The 19,613-nt window shown below is 41.2% G+C and overlaps 1 protein-coding gene across 1 annotated transcript in view; it reads right to left on the bottom strand.

Annotated features, from left to right (window-relative positions):
* The window catches only part of LOC136050927 (chondroitin sulfate proteoglycan 4-like), a 38,349-nt gene extending 29,350 nt beyond the window's left edge, over positions 1-8,999 (bottom strand). Inside the window, exon 1 of the mRNA XM_065740135.1 lies at positions 8,924-8,999. Coding sequence (XP_065596207.1) covers positions 8,924-8,999 — 76 coding nt within the window. The remainder of the gene's footprint in view (positions 1-8,923) is intronic.
* Between the last annotated feature and the right edge of the window lie 10,614 nt (positions 9,000-19,613).

Below are 19,613 nucleotides of genomic sequence, written 5' to 3'. Positions count from 1 at the left end.
ACTAAGTAGCATGTTATTACAACAGAGTAATCAAGTTCCCTTAAGCAGACTCTTTAAGGATGATTTTAGAATGATTTCTGGCTGAAACCAAATTATGACTGTAGCACCACAGCTTTAGAAAAGGGGACATTTGCTCCCTTGATAATGGAACATGTGAGTTCAGCATATTACAGAGTGAACAATTCCTTTGGATTGCTTGGGTAGATGATCTATTTTACAATATCAATCTATACCCCAAAGGAAAAAAAAAGGGATGGAAGGAGATAAGATCTAGGTCAATAATAACTTCCCTTTGTGAACATCTATATATAGAATAGAATCAAATTGAACAGAACTGAACAGGTTGGAGCTACAAAGCTCATGAAGTGACTAGCAAAACTATTACCTTGGACTTCCAGAGGGCAGACTTTGACCTGTTCAGGACACTTGTTGCAAGGGTCCCTTGGGACTTGCTCCTGAAGGGTAAAGGGGTCCAGGAAGCCTGGATGCTCTTCAAGATGGAAATCTTAAAGGCACAGGAGCAGGCAGTCCCGGAGTCCTGTAAGTCAAGCCGGAGGAGCAAAAGACCAGTGTGGATGAACCGGGATCTTTTGTTGAGACTCCGAGAGAAAAGGAGAGTCTATGTCCTCTGGAAGATGGGTCAGGCTACTTGGGGTGACTACAGAGAACTGGCCAAGATCTGCAGGCAGAAAATTAGAAATGCTAAAGCCCAGCTTGAAATTAGGCTGGCTACTGCTGTAAAGGAGAACAGGAAACCCTTTTACAAATATATTAACAGCAGGAGAAAAACTAAGGAAAATTTCCCTCCTTTACTCAACGAGGCAGGCAATATAACCACAGATGATAAGGAAAAGGCTGAGGTTCTCAATGCCTTCTTCACATCTGTCTTTAATAAACAGGACAGTTATCCAAATGGTACTTGCCCTGACCTGGAAGTCTGGGACGGGGTGCATAATGCACCCCCTGTGATTCAAGCAGAGACGGTCAGAGATCTTCTCCTCCATCTGAACTCCCACAAGTCCATGGGGCCAGATGGGATCCACCCAAGGGTGCTGAGGGAGCTAGCAGAGGTGATTGCCGAGCCACTTTCTGCCATCTATCAGCATTCCTGGTTATCTGGAGAGGTCCCACAAGATTGGAGGCTTGCCGATGTGACTCCCATCTTCAAGAAAGGCCGTAAGGAAGACCCGGGGAACTACAGGCCTGTCAGCCTGACCTCGGTATCAGGGAAAGTTATGGAACAGATGTTATTGAGGGAGATCACACGACACGTGCATGGCAATAAAGGGATCAGACCCAGCCAGCACGGGTTCACCAGGGGCAGGTCGTGCTTGTCCAACCTCATCTCCTTCTATGACTGGGTGACCAGACAGGTAGATGAGGGAAAGGCTGTTGATGTAGTCTACCTGGACTTCAGCAAGGCCTTTGACACGGTCTCCCACAGTATTCTCCTAAGGAAACTGGCAGCCCGTGGTGTGGACAGGTTCACTCTTCTCTGGGTGGAGAACTGGCTGGAGGGCCGTGCCCAGAGGGTAGTGGTTAATGGAGTTAAGTCCAGCTGGCGTCCTGTTACGAGTGGTGTCCCCCAAGGGTCAGTTTTGGGGCCCATCTTGTTTAATATCTTTATTGATGACCTAGACGAGGGAATTGAGTGTACCCTCAGTAAGTTTGCAGATGACACAAAGCTGGGAGGATGTGTCAAACTGCCTGAGGGTAGGGAGGCCCTTCAGAGGGATTTGGATAGGCTGAACAGCTGGGCTGAGCAAAATGGGATGAGGTTCAATAAGACCAAGTGCCGGGTCCTGCACTTTGGCCACAATAACCCCATGCAATGCTATAGGCTTGGGGCAGAATGGCTTGAAGAATGTAGAGAGGAAAAGGACCTGGGGGTGTTGGTTGATGCTCGGCTCAACATGAGCCGGCAGTGTGCCCAGGTGGCCAAGAAGGCCAACAGCATCCTGGCCTGTATTAGAAATAGTGTAGCCAGCAGGAGCAGGGAGGTGATCATCCCCCTGTACTCAGCTCTGGTACGGCCGCACCTCGAGTACTGTGTTCAGTTTTGGGCCCCTCACTACAAGAAGGACATTGAGGCCCTGGAGCGTGTTCAGAGAAGGGCAACAAAACTGGTGAGGGGCCTGGAGCACAAGTCTTATGAGGAGCGGCTGAGGGAGCTGGGATTGTTTAGATTGTTTAGTCTGGAGAAGAGGAGGCTCAGAGGAGACCTTATTGCACTCTACCACTTCCTGAAGGGGGGTTGTGGTGAGGAGGGGGTAGGCCTCTTCTCCCTGATAAGTAATGACAGGACGAGAGGGAATGGCCACAAGTTGCGCCAGGGAAGATTTAGATTAGACCTCAGGAAGCATTTCTTTTCTGAAAGAGTGGTCAGGCACTGGAATGGCCTGCCTAGGGAGGTGGTTGAGGCACCATCCCTAGCGCTGTTCAAGAAGCGTTTAGATGAGGTGCTAAAGGACTTAATTTAGTAGTTGGGTAGAGATAGTGATAGGAGGATGGTTGGACTAGATGATCTTATAGGTCCTTTCCAACCTTATGAACTTATGAACTTATAAGTCCAACTGCCTGATCACTACAGGGCTAACCAGAAGTTAAAGGATGTTGTTATCCAAATCTTATTATCCAAGAGGCTTTATCCAAATGCCTCCTGAACACCAACAGGCATAGTGCACCAACCACCTCTCAAGGAAGCCAGTTCCAGTGTTTGACCACCCTCACTACAAAGATATTTCTCCCAGTGTCCAATCTGAACCGCTCCCACTACAGCCTTGTGCAGCTTTCTGCTGTTCCTGCAATCTTGCCAGGGAACACTGGCTTCACCTATCAACATATATAAATAAAGCCAGAAAAAATGAACACCGATTTAAAGATCAGATTTACCAGCTAATTTGCATTCTTTATCTCTCTTCACTCTTCTCTAAAGTCTACCTCCAACTTTGGTTAGAAAAACCACACTGAGGTTATAGATCTTTTCTATTATTTTCATCATAACAGATTATACTTGCATGTCAAGTTTAAGTTTTGAGAAGTACTAAGTAACTTTTCTGAATATTCCTGATCAGCTCTGCCCACAACTGCTTTCTTAGAAGTAAACACAAGAAACCAGGACAAACAGAATAACAGAGCAAAGTAATCTTTATCGTTATCTAGTGGAAGCATTAGGTTAGCATTTTAACCTTTCATTCAGCTTCCTTTCCCTTTGCTGTTAAAGAGATAATAAAACTCAACAAGTTGCCACGCTTTGAATAGTTTACCTTTTAGTTTCTCTATTCAACCTGCAAAAAAAAAAAACCAGAAACCACAGGAAACCAGCCTCAAACTCTCTACACAGCTATCATGTGCCACACACATAAATCCAAGAACAAAATCAAGATTAAAGATGTAACTGAAAAAGTTTATTCCTTCTTTTTCCACATTTTTTTGACAGTACTTTTCAGACTACAGCACATTCTTTCTCAGGAAAGCATAAAAGGAAGAACTGATATTGAAATCACAGTTCCATACACTGTAATTAACTGGAAGTAATTTAATGCAAACATCATATATGATCCTTTTGGTCACCAGTGTTGACTGGAAACAGCCAAAGCTGTGCATATCTCAACTGTTCCCTTGCTCAGATATCTTCTACACTCTCTTCCAAAGAAAGCTGTAAGAAAGGCTTAGGCCTGCACCTGTAACTCAGTAAGGTTTTTATATTAATTCCATCTACAATGGATTTTATAAAAGGGGTAAAAAAAAAAAATCACTTTTCACTGTTTTTGAACCTGCTACTTTATGTTGTACTTTTGTCACATTCTACACAGATAACAAGGAGCTCCAAACAGAGAAAAGGTCCCTAGCTGCTAGATGTTTTACACGCATCTCTCCCATAACACTCCAACTGTACAACAACCCTTCAAGAAAACAAAACTGTGTGTCTTCCTCTGTGAAAAACAGAAAGCCAAAACCAAGTGGTAATGCATCTGTCCCAGCAACATACTCAAGACACAGCACAACAGGTACATGTACTAGTTGTGCCTGGTCAGGTGTTGCCTTCAGTAGATCTATGATGCCTCTTCAAGTTGTTATGATAAATAAACTTTCCCCTATCTGGCTGAGATGGCTCCTTAAACAAAGATCAGTTCCCTGCAGCTCACTCACTGAAAGCTAAACGGAACAGAAACAGGCTAGCAGAGGTGGCTCAAAGAAATACTGATCATTCAGAATGGCAGTATTTTCCTTTGTCTGCTGACAAATTCAAATAAGTTTTTGTCTCTTTCCTGTTTCAGTGACCTTTTCATATAAAAGTCATACTATGAAGCATATTCTGCAAGAGCTCACTTAGGGCTTCTGAGATTCACCAAGAGACAGAGGGGTTGTGGGATCTCAAGATGAAGACAGGTTTCCACAGGGTAGAAAGAATTTCATGATAATGAAAGTAAAGGAGTCCCATTAACGGCCATCAGTGGTTCCCAATGATACAAAAGTGGTAAACAGTGAGAATTACCTTCAGATCTGAAGGGCTTTTGCTGTAACTATGATGAAATAACCAGAATCTGGGAACTAGCAAGGGAGAGCAATAGCATGGACAGCTGCAGATGCATGCAACAGAGCACAGTGATGTACAAGCGTGTCTTACAGCTTTTCTTTTCTTCTGTAACTGAATTGCAAGTTTTAACTACAGAGGTAATAAATTCCTAATCATCTAGAAGTAGGATGAACTGTCAGTCGTACAGTGTGCAGGTTCCAACTCCTTTCTCATAAGCTGCAGGAAAAACAGCATGTGACTTCAGATGTAAACATAATAGGTAGACTCCCCCTTGAGACAGGATCTGAGTGATAGAAGCAAGTGTTCATTCTATTAATACCAAATATAAATAAGTCATTGTGATATTAATAACTTTTAAATGTCTTGTTCATTTTGTCTGCACAAGTGGAGGCATTAAAAAAGTTCTGAGGAAATCAGAGAAATTACATGTACAACATGCAAGAAGCTTTTTACAGCTGTTCACCATGGGAAAAAAAAAGGGCAGAATAAGGAATTAAAGAATATTTCTCAACTATTGCACATGCTCTAAGCTATAAACATGCCTAAAGCTGACCCAGAAATAAGCAAGTTCTCCAGATGTTTTGAGACCAGAGATCTTTTCATCCAGGTCCAAGACTTCAACAACTGTACCATGATAAGAGATGTCAGTCCTCTCTGAAGTGAATAATGTCTACAAATACAGACTCTACTTCCACAGATTTTTTTTTTTAACTTTACCATATTTTCCTAGAACCATTCATTAGAACCAATGAGCCAAACTGACACCTTCATGTGATGCAAGTATCTGTTCCAAATTTAGTATCCAGCTGTATCCTTTCAATCTGAGGCTGCCATGCATATATTTGAAACCACTATGACTACAGAAGAGTCCTAATATTGAAGTACATAAAAATAATTCAGATAAAGAGATACTGGTCTCTATCAGTATTACATACAATTATTTAAAAGTAACAAACTTTTGAAGTAACTAAGTATTTAAAAGTAACTTAAACCCTGAAGTAAATATCTGAGCTGTGGGAGAAAGATGCTGTAAAATGTGATAAAATGAAATGTTTGCTATATGAAAGTGTCCTAGCCAAAAAGTTATTATTTCAGGCAGAATATTCCTATATGACTAACAAGCTTTTGAACATTTGGAAGGGTTGTTAACAATACTCTACAGTATACCAGTGATTAAAACCACTATTCTTTAAGACATAAAACTAATAGTAAAAGCCCTGGTCCTGGTGAGCCCACATCTGGCATACTGTGCTCAGTTCTGGGCTCCTCAGTTCCAGAAAGACAGGGAACTGCTAGAGAGAGTACAGTGGGCCACAAAGTGATAAGGGCCCCAAAGCACCTCCTTTGTGAGGAAAGGCTGAAAGACCTGGGACTCTTCAGATTGGAGAAGACTGACACAGTATCTTATCAGTACTTATAAATATCTAATACAGTCAAGTGGATATGGCCAGGCTCTTTTCAGTGCCAAAATAAGGGGCAGTGGATACAAATAGAAATATAAGAAGTTTTTCCTCATGTTCATATGTAACATCTTTACTCTCAGGGAGACACAACACTGGAACAGGCTGCTCAGAGCGGTTATGGAGTCTTCTCTGGAGATATTAAAAATCTAACAGATGCATTCCTGTGCAATCTACTGTAGGAGCCTCCTTTAACAGGGTGTTGGACTAGATGATCTCCAGAGGTCCCTTCCAACCCCTACAACTCTGTGAAATTGGCATCATAGTAAGACATAGTTACATGGAGTTCTCAGGAACAGAATGTTCTAGAAGTAAAAACAATCAGCTCAAGTTATTCAAAACTCATTCAGACTAGAAGCTGGAGAAAGCAATATTTGACACAAACTTTCTTAATTTTTTTTTCTTCTAATTAGCAGTGAAAAAGAATCAAATTGGTAGCTGATTTTTCTGACATTCCTGACTGAAACATGGCTTCATGATAGAAAAATTGTTTGTCTGCCCATTAGAACTAGGCTGAATGGGCTTAAAAGTACTAACCAAAAAGTCACAGACTTGAAGAAATGAGTAATACCTTTGTGCAGGTGTAACCCAATGCTGACAATAGCCCCACCTTCTACAGTGAATATCAGTTCCTCCCCCTCTAGCGGGGAGATGAAAAAGTGAACTGCACCTGAATCAGACTGGAAGGAAATTACCAATAATAATCTGGAAAACAAACAAACAAACAAAACCAGAAAATGTATCCTCACAATTAAAATACACTCATGTCTTCTTCATTTTATCTTGCAGTGGATGGAATCATATTTAAAATACTGTATTTTTAACTCAGTTCTAGTTGCAACACAGATAGGACTTAACAGGAGAGACTGATAAGCACCATCAGAATCACTGAATATCCCAACATCACAGTTTGCTTACAAATCTTTGGTGGGAAGACGGTTAAAACCCAGATTTTTAAAAGAACAGTGAGGATCTGAACTGCAGTGTCTCAGAATTCAGGTGCACTTCTTCCAAATATGCCTGATGACTAAATTCCAAACAGATATTCTTTCCTTCTGTTTCTCTTAAGCAAGGTTTCCTAAATACATCGCGGAGACTATGTCTAAAAGATACAACCACATTTCATTATTAAGATGTTTGTCTTCTGTTTCACTTGAATGAGATCACATACTGCAGAAACAGTAGGGAAGTCTGGTAGTGATCAAAACTGTATCTTCTGTGAATATTCATCAGAGAAAACCAGAAAGGATCAAACTGCACTTTGGAGAATACACTTCCTTATGACCTGAAAGTAGAAGACTTTCTGACACTTAGGAATGCTGTGTTCTGCTGGGGTAGTATTGGAAATGTCTATCCACAGACCACAGAGTAAAACTACACTCCTTAATGAACAACTACCAGATTTGCTATGAATGCCATTTAAAGGTAATAAAGCCCTCATTTGGAAGTGAATTCTCAGTGTTGGTTCACACATTCTCACTGCAGGATTTACAGTGAGATTATGTGGCCAAATCAAAAGCTAAGAGTCTGTAAGCCTCTTACAGATTACAATGTATACACATCCACACATGCTTTACACACCAGATTTCCAGACAAAGACAGTCCCATAGTTAAATCACTGAATGTCAAGTAAACATAGGTGATAAGTTCTGGTTCCAACACAGGAACATAACAAAAAGTTGTACAAACTACTTAACACCTAATTTCAGTTCACCACCTAGAAGAAGTTGCTAGTCCTTCTTTTCCTTACAGAATTTGGCAGTTTTTCCACTCCTGAATAAAACGTCTGGGCTCAGGATCTGTCTCTCACGGCTATAAACAGCAGCTGGAGTATGAGACAAGTGCTGAATTTCAATTCTGAAGCAGAATTCACCAAGCGTTGGATTGTTCACCCACTAATAGGGAACGTGAGCTGGGTTTAGACCGTTGTAAGACAGGTTAGTTTTTACCCTACTGATGATGTGTTGTTGCACTAGTAATGAGTATGAGACAAGTGCTGAATTGAATACACCCTGGCCTGGTACAGGTGCCGAACAACATGAGCTGTCAGAACTAAGTATGAAGTCAGCTTAGCTGAAGCATCCTACATTGCTGGACCTAGATTAGCAGAAGCAGCAGGAAGTGTTTGACAGCCTACCTTGAAATCTGGAAATGCAGCCTCCAGCTGTGGCTCTGCCTTGCAATGCCTGAAATGCAGGTCACTACTGCAGCAGCAGGCATGAAGAGGTCTGTCAACTTCACAGAGCACTGAGCACAAAACTGTACTAGCTGACCTCACATTACTGCCAGCAAAGCAAATGACAAAACCTTTAGATCATGGCACTTCTGACAACACAGTATCACTACAGGAATTCCAGTGACAGTCAGATCTCACGAAAATCCATGACAGTTAAGACACATTTCTATGTGTCCCTGACACACGTGCAGGCCCACAGAACCTGGAACAGCACCTGTACAGCACAAATGAGCCTTTATTAATCTCTGAGAAATTGAAAGTTACAATTCTGTATTAGGAAACAGCTCCTAACTAGTTTTCTGATCCAGAGAAAACAGGCACAGTGCTGTCACAGACACTGAGACGCACATAACTTCTAAACAAAGGTGTTATAGCAATCTGCTCACGTCACGTGGGACTGCGAAGCACACGCTAAAAAAAAACACTTCAACGCTTACGAGCCTACTATCAACTATTAACCCAGTGTTACAAAAATTAAAACTAAAACAAAAGATTTTTCTCACGTTCCCGCTCCCAGGGACCCGCGCACGACTCAGCCACAGCTCTGACTCCGGGTGAACCCCCCGATCGCGAGCTGCTGCCCTCACCCACCCGCGCCCGAAGCCCGGCGCCTCGGCCCTCTCCCTCTCTCGCTCCCACTCCCGACCCGGGGCCCCGCGGCGCCTCCCGCCATGGCGGCAGCCCTACCTGCGACAGCCGCTCGGCCGGCGGCCAGCAGCAGCGCCAGCGCGGCCAGCAGCGGGTCGCCGAGCCCGCCCGCCATGCCGCCACCCGAGCGGGCAGAGCGGGACGCGGCCATGGGGAGCGGCGGACCCCGCCCCGGAGCTCCCCGCCCTCCCCTCAGCTGTGCTGCCCGGCAGAGGGCTTACGGAGGCCCCGCGCAGCCCTGCCGCGTTCACTGTTTTCTGGCATTCAGCCGCTGCTCACCGCTTTCACAGCGTGCTCTATCTACCGCAGCATCATTCGATATGGAGGCGGCCACAGGTGGTCTGCACTCCCGAATGCGGTGTTGTCTGCCGAGCCATCAACCCATCCCCACCATATCTACTAACCATGTCCCTCAGTGCTACATCTACGTGTTTCTTGAGCATCTCCAGCAGCAGCGACTCCTCCACTTCTCTGGGCAGCTCGCTCCAATGTGCTACCACTCTTTCTAAGAAGAGATTTTTCCTAACATCCAGCCTGTATCACCGCTGGTGCAGCTTTAGGCCATTACCTCCTGTCCTGTCACAAGTTACTAGAGGGAAGTGGCCGACCCCCACGTCACCACAATCTAATTTCAGGTAGTTCTAGAAAGCAATAAGGTCTCCCCTGAGCTTCCTTTTCTCCAGACTGAACTATCCCAGTTCTCTCAGTTGTTCCTCATAAGACTCGCACTCTGGACCCCTCCCCAGCTTTGTTGCCCAATAGAAATTTGAAATGGACATACAACAGATAATAAGCAGTACATCACAGTCCTTTAAAGTCTCTTTAAAGAACACAAAGAAGTTTCAGTACTCTACATACCTATGACTTTTCTAAATACCATTGCCATTTATAGTTGTGAAGTAAAATGCCTTCTTATCTATTGCATTCTTTATCATTATTTTTTTTACCAAATACAGTCTGTGTCTACAGTGATAATACTTACATAAAGAAGTACTGTGCATGAAGACATAAAACATGTTTTCTTATAGAATAAATATGTAGCAGATAGAGTAAATATTAGGAGCACAGTGTGATATTAGGAGCACAATATTAGGAGCATAATGTGAGGTGATGTAAAACATGTACAGAACCTTAACTAAACAAAGGGAGTTCTGCATTTTTGCCTTATCAGTGGTGCCCTGTACTTGAAAGCACAATGTTTCTGTTTAATTATTTTTTTTAAAGAGCATATTTGAGCTACTTTTACATGTCACTCATTATAGTTCAAACATGCAGATGTACCCTCAGTTACATACATTATCCATGCCAAGATTTGCCTCGCAGTCATAAAATTTTCTCTGATTTAATCAGCTCTGCAGGGAGCTTCTTAATGTGTCTCAACAGGTAAGTTGTTTTTTTGTTGTTGTTTTTTTTTCATTTGTTACTCCCCCTACACATAGAACTGGAATTTGAGAGATGAAAACTTACACTAAATAAGCAGAATAAGTAACCTAGATGACATTTGGAAGCTGCAGATATAAGAAAAATTGTGATGAAATGAATACCTTTTCTGGGTTAGTCATCTGGTTCTTCTCTTGCTTTGAGGTTTGTAGCCATCATTTAGTCTAGATTTTCCTTTGCCAAGCTTTGCTATCTGCATGATTTTAAAATACTGTACATAGTGTGTGAGAACCATGCCTAGTGGTAAATCACAAGGAGTGATCTTCACTGAGATGCTGCTTAGCAGCTTCATTCAAGATCTCAAAGGCAGAGACCTGAAAAATTTCATTCTCTTCAGGTCAGCACTCTAAGAAGACTTGTGTAAACCTTGAGATGGAGTTGTAAAAAAGCATCAAGAGGATCTGGGATGTGAACAAGAAGGGTAAAGAAATGATTCAGTATGCAATAACTTGCTAAATGCGTCTAAGCCTGAAAAAGCAGAAGTGCAGGTGTATGGCAGTGAAAATTTGCAGCCAAGGGAAAGCCTTGGGAAAAAAAATTTGCCTTTGCACTGACATGTATTGCACAAGTACACCTCAACATATCTTCAGTTAGGAATATTTGCCTTCTCTAACCATGTTAGAAGTATGGTAGGATTGAGAAAGATACTTGGTTGAGAGGCAGGAGGCAGGTAGATGGGAGTATCTCATACATACAGAAGTCTAGAACCAGACATTATTTTAAACACTTTGTGATTTATGATGTAGGATGAAATTTCAGTATATTTTATGTCTATTTTAAAATAAGTAAAATTTAAAATCTATTCTACATGGTAGCTACACTCATATAGCTAAACAGAAGTAATCAGTTAATTTTTTATCTATAATTCTAGTGAGTAACTCAGCAGTCACTAAACATCTCCCTTAAGCAAAGTAATATCTTCTTACTATGCTTATTTTGAAATTACTTTTCAACCAAAGAAAGGCAGTCCACTGTGACATGTGAGAAGTGACTGTCAAAGCTGTTGTTGTTAAGCCTGGAGAAGAGAGGGCTCAGTGGGAATCTCATCACTGCATATAAAGAAATGATGGGAGTGTCTGCAGAAGAGAGAGCCAGTATCCAGAGAAAAGATGAGACAATGCCAACAAACCAAAGTAGCTGAAATGCCATTTAAACACAGAAAACTTTCTCACACTGAGAATGGTCAAATGCTGGGCAAACAGGTTGCCCAGAGAGGCTCTGTCCTTGTCAGTATTTAAAACTCGCCCCTTAACAACCTGCTGCAAGTGACCTTCAGTGGAGAAAAGTAATTGGACAAGGTAATCTCCAGAGTTGCCTTCTAGCTTATGCCATTCTGTGTTGCTGTGATCCAGATGAATTTATGATTTTTATCATAAATTTGATATATGACATATATAAATATGACATATTTATGATCACGCAAAACAAAAGGAAATAGATTTCTGAGAAGAGATAGGTTACATCTGGCAAGAGTCTAAGTAATCTATATCTTTAAGCCACTTAATCTCTATCTTTAAGCCACATCCCAATCATCCAGAAATTCCCAAATCTGAGTCCTACTTGCTTTCATCACAACTTAGATTTTTTAAGACATGTAGACATGTCTTAAAAACTGACATGCCGGCAGTGTGCCCAGGTGGCCAGGAAGGCCAACGGCATCCTGGCCTGTATTAGAAATAGTGTAGCCAGCAGGAGCAGGGAGGTCATCATCCCCCTGTACTCAGCTCTGGTGCGGCCGCACCTCGAGTACTGTGTTCAGTTTTGGGCCCCTCACTACAAGAAGGACATTGAGGCCCTGGAGCGTGTTCAGAGAAGGGCAACAAAACTGGTGAGGGGTCTGGAGCACAAGTCTTATGAGGAGCGGCTGAGGGAGCTGGGATTGTTTAGTCTGGAGAAGAGGAGGCTCAGAGGAGACCTTATTGCACTCTACCACTTCCTGAAGGGGGGTTGTGGTGAGGAGGGGGTGGGCCTCTTCTCCCTGATAAATAATGGCAAGACAAGAGGGAATGGCCACAAGTTGCATTGGGGAAGATTTAGATTAGACCTGAGGAAACATTTTTTCTCTGAAAGAGTGGTCAGGCACTGGAATGGCCTGCCTAGGGAGGTGGTTGAGGCACCATCCCTAGCGCTGTTCAAGAAGCGTTTAGATGAGGTGCTAAGGGATTTGATTTAGTAGTTCAGTGGATAGGGATGGTGATAGGAGGATGGTTGGACTAGGTGACCTTGTCAGTCCTTTCCAACCTAATGTACTATGAACCTATGAACCTATGAAACTTGAATTTTAATTTGATTTCCAGGGAGGATTGTTTTTCACTCAGACTGTGGTGCTGGGTTTTTTTGTTGTTGTTGTTGTTTGTTTGTTTGTTTGTTTTAATCATCCTTGGCATTCATTTCTCAAGGATTTCTTGTGTTCTCAAAGCATGACAAGGCTTGATCCCTAAACAAAAATGCTGGTTATGCAGTCAGAAAGGAAGAAATACAGCCTGAAAAATGTTCTCTTTGCTGTTTTTTCTTCCTCCTCTGTAGAATTGTTCCTGTAAGACATTGAACACCCAGCAGTCTTGACCTTTGTTCTGAGTATTTCTGTGAAAACTTAAGAAATTGTCCAGCTAGTTAAAAAATAATCCAGCCAGATTCTTTCCTATTAATGATGAAGATTTGCTTGCTGGCATGTGACAAAGCAGAATGCGTGATATTACTGAGCTCTGGAATACTCAACAAATCAGTTTCTTTCTATTGAGTCTGATTGGATAAATGTTTTACTGAGAAGAAAAGAAATAATTTCATGCTGTACCAGAGATGACACAAGAAGTTAGTTTCTATTCAGTTTTCAAGCAACAGTGCTCTCTGAAAATTGATGCTGTGGCCCAGACTTTCTAAGGCTTCCTATATGCTTTCAACTAATCTCAGAAGCCAGAACTGTCCATGTTTTCAAAAAGCTTATATCAGACTTTTCAGAATTTGATTAAGTTTTGTTAAAGTCACTGTTCTGCATGAATAACACTCAGAAGAAAAGTCTTGATAACTCTAATGGAAAAGACTGAACACTGGCTGCAAGCGGTCAGGAGACTTCACATACTGATAACATAAAAGAACTCCAACTATATAGAAGAAATAAACACTATTTGGACAACACAGTGGCAACTGTAAATTTATTGCTTTAAAATGACACATTTATGTTGTAATTTTAAGTTAACACTGTATTGGATGACAAAGATTAGCTTGGATCCTCTGAGGGAATAGTTAATACAGTGAGCAGAAACATTTAGACATCTGAGATGCAAAAAAGAAATTATTGATGTATGCTCTGTAGTCATCAAAAACAAACGCAAAATTCCTACGGTCCATGGAGAAGATTCCCAGAATCTGTCTGTAATGACACTAGAGGGAGTCCTGAGTCTGCAAAATAATCTTAACTCTGTAACATTTTTTTAAGTAAACAGTGCCTTACAAATGAAAATGTTGAGGTACAGTTTCTTGGAAAAATAAAGAGTTCATTCAGTTCAAACTTTAAATTACAGGTTTTCCAATGATTCATTTAGCAAGTGAATAAATCTAAAAGAGCATTGTTAATAAGGACTTTATTTTCTTCAGTAAAAAAAGGATATTTAATGTCAACCTTACTTTCAAAATAAAGTAAAATATATTTTAGATTTTTGTTCTGACAATTTAAATAATCAGAACTCTACTCTACAAGATCTATGTTCTTCTTGTGATCCCTCATTGAGTACTTTAAGGTTAGACCAAGTATGTTTTCAAGCTGGATGTGTGAACTCTTATTTAACTTGATGGTCAGGGTACTTATTTGCAATAAAAATTTGTTTTGAAGAAGTGCATAGGTGAGTTAGAAGCACAAGTTACAGTGGGATTCTGGTCCATATATACTTCTAAACCAATTTTGAAAATTCTGTTTTTGGTATCTGAAAGAGAAATTTCTGTGTGTACCCAGAACAGGTAGCATTCAGTAACTCGGAATTAAGGTTTATTTTTTTTCTAGTGGGATTGCTGAAAGCGAGGCAAGGCACACTGCTCTGTACAAAGGTAGAGGCTGATGTTGGTCTTTCTTCACCTTGGTGGTCTCTTCCCCAAACCAAGATTTCTTATCTTTCTTCACGTGTTCTCCATACAGTCCCTGCCCCTTCAAAGACATTGCAGAGTGAGTGTTCAACTCATACTCCTCTCCTAATTTTTGATGAGGCATACTAGAGAGATTTGAAGTTGCATTGAGGAACAGATCATCTAAGAGACCAAAATATCCCTCTTTTTCAATCAGAGTGGCACAGCCTGAGGGACTCAGCATAGCAGACTGCAGCTGCTACTGAGAGAAAGAATTTTGGCTGTTGGAAGCCCAAAAGAAGAAATGGATGACTTGACACTTGTGGGTAGTGGTGCCCTTTTCCTACAAAGTGTTGGTGTGTCATTGAGAAGAAACTTCTGAATGACTGTCCCCCTGGGCTGTTAATGTGGTCAACCCAAAGCAGATCCCCAGTTTTGTAATGTTACACAGCAAGAGGAAAATCATGGCCACATAAGGAGCCAGATACTGTCTTTTCTCTCTGGAGTTTTCCATGAGGTAAAGGCCTATGCATCCTGCTTCTCTTCCCTTCTACCTTGTGGATAATAAAGCCCAATTACATCAGTTTATACCTGTGCACTTCTATAGGCTTTGTGAAGGATTTATTGTCCTCACATTTGTTCATAAACTATCATGGCTGCTCCTTCACACTGATGAAGGCTGCTCTTTCTGCCAACTCCAAGGAGTTTTAGAAGAGACAAGCCATGAAGAAGCATGAGCTTGAATTATGAGGCTGCCACAGTGTGGACTCCACTTTATTCCCAATAGGATATCTGTTAGCAAACACAGGGTGCTCTACGTGTTATCCTAACTTGTGCCAAATTTACCGCAGTGGCTGTGCACAGTTTCAGCCCTGTGACAAAAGGGGTGGGAATGCTCTCCTGGGAGTTCTGCAGAAATTACAAGATCCAGAGTGTGACCAATTAGCAGTTTCAGTCCAGAGATCCAGCCAGGGTTAACATGAAATGGTGAAGATACACAGTTTTGTGCCTTTCTTCTTGGCAATAAGATACGATGTTTGGATACTGTATCTTTAGATCATCCCAGCCTTCCCAAGCCTAAGTTTCCAAAACAGGATCCTTAGAATTCTGGTAGTGCTATCAAAGTGTGTTCAGTTATGGCAGCTGAGTTTTGGGGAACCATCCCAAATTAATTAGGCATAAAAATCTACCCAGCATAATTATTTTTAAAACAGCAGTTTAAAACTGCTTTCTTTTTGTTTTAATTATAAGCACAACATCTCTCTAGTCACTACTTATTAACGCATTTTCAGGATATACTGAGTATATTGGTTTGAATTAGTACTGAAATCAAACTATCATTATTAATACGGATGTGGAAAGGGCGCTGAATGATGCAGGATATCTAATTTGTATTATTTTTGCTTGGTTGTTCACTTTCAGTCAGTGGAGATATGTGTCTTTAGCTCAGGTGGTTACTCTCATACATATCAGCAAAAGTCTGAACTGTCACTCTGTCCTTAAAAAGAAATTTATTTGCCCCAAGAGATCTGTGTTAAGTATTTTAGTTGAGTGCTCTCCTCCCTGCAAAACCACATGCAAGAATCACGTAATTTCTTTTAAGAGAACTTACATAAAACTTCCAACCTCAATAGATTCCCTAGAGAAAATCTGCCAAAACTGGGTGTCAAGAGAGAGATCTTCATCTCTGTCTATCAAAAAAAAATAAATAAATAAAAAAAAACCAACCCTGTAGTTAGTCAGAAGGCCAGCAAAGGAAATAAAAGAAAAAGAAAGAAAGAAACACAACCGCAGTAAACACGTAATTTATCTTACCACAGGGAGGAGACTAGAATTCAGCCTTCACATAGGTTAAAGGAGTCAGAACTAGAATAGATGGTGCTGAAGACTACACTTTCATGCTCCTGGCTTCAGTGTTTTGAAAGAGAGAAGCACTTTCTAAGGGCAGCAGCACAAGGACTCACTCAGGGCTTCTGAGGAAATTAAGTTCTTAGATTTTAGTGAAAAATATCATCTCATCTTATGGCATGGCTGATAAGATGTCTACTTAGGCATTAATCACTGCAGCAGTCCATTTGCAAGAAGTGAAATTAAGACATTTTCATACTGCTCATCTTTTGAGTTTTATTTTTCTAATACACTTGGCTTCACTGATTTATACAGTTTTACTCATCTTTTTGGCATTTGCAGGCTTTTTATGCAATTATATCAGTAACCCTTTGTTACAGATTGATTTTTGTAACTCAGACACCTCATGTTAGACTCTTTCTCTCTGGGAAAATTGTTCATGCTCATCCATACTGACCTGCTTTTCCCATTTCCTACACAAATGCATGTGTTTCTTCGAATAATGGTAGCATATCTTTCACCAAATGAATCCTGCCTTCAGTGTCACTGTTATTCTGGCTAAACTTCTGCGTGTGCTGCTTCTAACTTCACTGAAAGTGGGTGATGTATTTACAGACATCCTGCTCTTATACTGTCATGGTTCTCAATCCTATGGCCTATTTAAAATATGCACTTGCAAGTGCATTTTGTACATCTTTGCTTTTGAAATTACTTATCAAATTGCAGCTGTAGTAAGTTCACACCATTGCTATGCAGAAAACTGTCTCTTCCTGTAAAACAATACCCTCTGTTGGAAGTAGCTTTTACATCTGTATTGGATTCCTGTCTAGCATCAATATTACACAAGTGCTGCTGGGCTTGCTAAATTATCTCTGGCTCCTGGTAGGTATTTTCACATAATTTTAACTGCTTTGCTCTTTGCACTTACATTAAAAAAATGAGAGCCTCTCATAATGTTGGCTGTGAGTGCTTAACAACATGGGATGGAAAGGACCACCTGAATCATCAAATCCCACTCCCAGCTACTGCAGACATTACCTCATGTAATAATCTCTGTTTTTCATTTATTGAGCTCTGTCTTAAAAACATCCATGTGGCTTGGTCTCGTCTTTGTCCTTGCCCAATTCCCCCTTTGAAAAACTTCCCCTGAACATATTTATTCTAATGATTTGGAAACTTCCAATTTTCAATTGAAGTTCCTTAAGGACAGCTGATAACTTATTTGTGCCAACACTTCTTTTAAATCAAAACAGACAACAGCCCCTTCGTGTTGAGCTCATTCCTCACTGTATTTGTAGAGAACAGTATTTTCTCTCTCTACATGGGTGACCAAGACTAGCTTACCTAGCCTCCTCACAAAAAATTAGGCTACACATACCCATACATCTGCAACAGCTGACACATGAGATGGCTGTCAGCACTCAGAAACTCCAGCTTTCCCTCTATGTGCTATCTGCCACTCAGTGCCAGAGCCTGATAGGAATTGCCGGATTTGTGCCATGCTTTCCATATCGGAGGAGTGAGAGCACACAGTGACTGGTGTTGGCCTTGTGCCACAGTAGGACTTAGCAGCCTTGTTCCAGCAATCTGGAATCTACACAATACGTTATGTGTGTTATTGTGCCTCTTTATTCCTTACCATTCAGATATCATTTATTTCACAATCTTTATAAAAGTGTGTTGTTTGATTTCTGCTGTATCTGAACATGTTGCCTGGCAGATTTTTCTTGAGGAATTTTTGCCAGCTTTCTTCTTTCTCTTCTTCATCATTATTTCTTTGCCTTAGTAGCTGAAATGCTCTGGTATAAAGCTTGGAAACAACTGAAGAAGTAGTTAAATGTTAGATTGAAATGAGGTGTGGTGAGCTGAGTTGTAGAGTGGACAATAAAGCTGCATCTATACTTTGAATACGTTGGGAATATGTTTCTACAATGATTAGTATGGTTACATTTTATATATATACTGTGGAGGTTTTGCCACAGAAATGAGCGTGGAAGAGAACACTTGAATACTGTGCACGGTGGTTTGGTGCCTAGGTGCTTGGAAGTATTGCACTGGGAGAGAGGATCTGGGAAGCTACATCAAGGACTTTGGCTGAGGAGGAAAAAAAATCAAAAAGAAAATTAAAACTAGCATCCTCAATGAAGCAGATGCTGCAAACTCTGTGATGTACAACCTTGGGTGTAAAGGTAAATAATAGTACTAAACTAAGGGTGTGCCAGTCCCCAGAAAAAGCATCCAGAAAATCTGAAGTACTCACAGAAACAGGCAGGTCTTGAGGTGACATGCTCATCAGTAAATGCTGCTTCATAACATCTGGAGTTTTAGCAGGACAGACAAACAGGTCCTCCCCTAGCTTTGTCACTGCAGCCAACTTGTCATCCAAACATGTTTCCCAGTGTTTCCCAGCTAGATCAGTTCCTTATAGAAAAAAGAACATGAGTGATTTGATTTTTAATCCCTCAATTTCCTTAGGAAGGTGAAGAACGGTTGTTTAAAGCTACCTCTTAACACTTCAAGCATATTTGACTCATCTTATCTGGCAGATCTCTAATAAACCTGGTGTGAGCACTTTGTTCTAGTGTGTGGTATTTCAATTCTGAGATTACATTAAGGAACCAGCCTGTTTATTGTATCCCACTCCAATGTCCAAACTCACTGAACTGGAGCCAGTTACTCTGCACTGTTACTACTGAGGAATGTTTTAGTGGTTTTGGTGTCCCTGAGGGAACTGAAAGAGAGAGGAAGTCATACTCTCAAACCAGCATGAGCTGTGCTTTCGGACAAGCAAAGATTTTCCCATCTGTAAATGTTGCCGATGATACATACTCTGTTTTAGCAGTATAGGTAGTACACCTGTAGACTCATAGAGAATTTACTGGACTCTTTATCTCTCCCCTATCTTGTGAATAAGCAGCCCACAAACCTAATAGTTGTACACCCCAGTGGTAGTGCATGTAGTCCCACAACTAATACATGCCCATCCTGCCTTTCAGATGGGGACTGCATCTGCTCCTAAATCGATAACTCTGTGGCTCTGTATTGCAGTCATCTGTGTCTGATCACATACCATTCCTGTGCATCTCCTTTAGATTGACCACTGCTGACAGCTTGTTTCCTTGCTATTGTTCAACTACTTTGGTGCAAAACCATACATGGCAAAAAGACCATCTGAGGATAGAAGCTTCTCCCTTGACATCTGCCATAGCCAAATCAATCATCTTTGTTCATCAAGGACTGCTTGTGTAAAAAGAAATATGAGCTCAAGCTCTGGCTGATCAGAGATGGTGGTAGGACACATCTGCAGTGCCGTTAAGTGCAAAATACATACCAAATATTATGAGACTTATTTTTTCTTTCTATCTTTTACTAGTCAACTCAGATC

The sequence above is a fragment of the Cyrtonyx montezumae genome, unplaced genomic scaffold, assembly GCF_038088225.1.
Source record: "Cyrtonyx montezumae isolate F1298 unplaced genomic scaffold, pur_monq_1.0 scaffold_25, whole genome shotgun sequence".
Taxonomy (NCBI): Eukaryota; Metazoa; Chordata; class Aves; order Galliformes; family Odontophoridae; genus Cyrtonyx; species Cyrtonyx montezumae.
The sequence above is the reverse complement of the archived record's forward strand: the minus strand, read 5'-3'. Positions and strand labels throughout refer to the sequence as shown.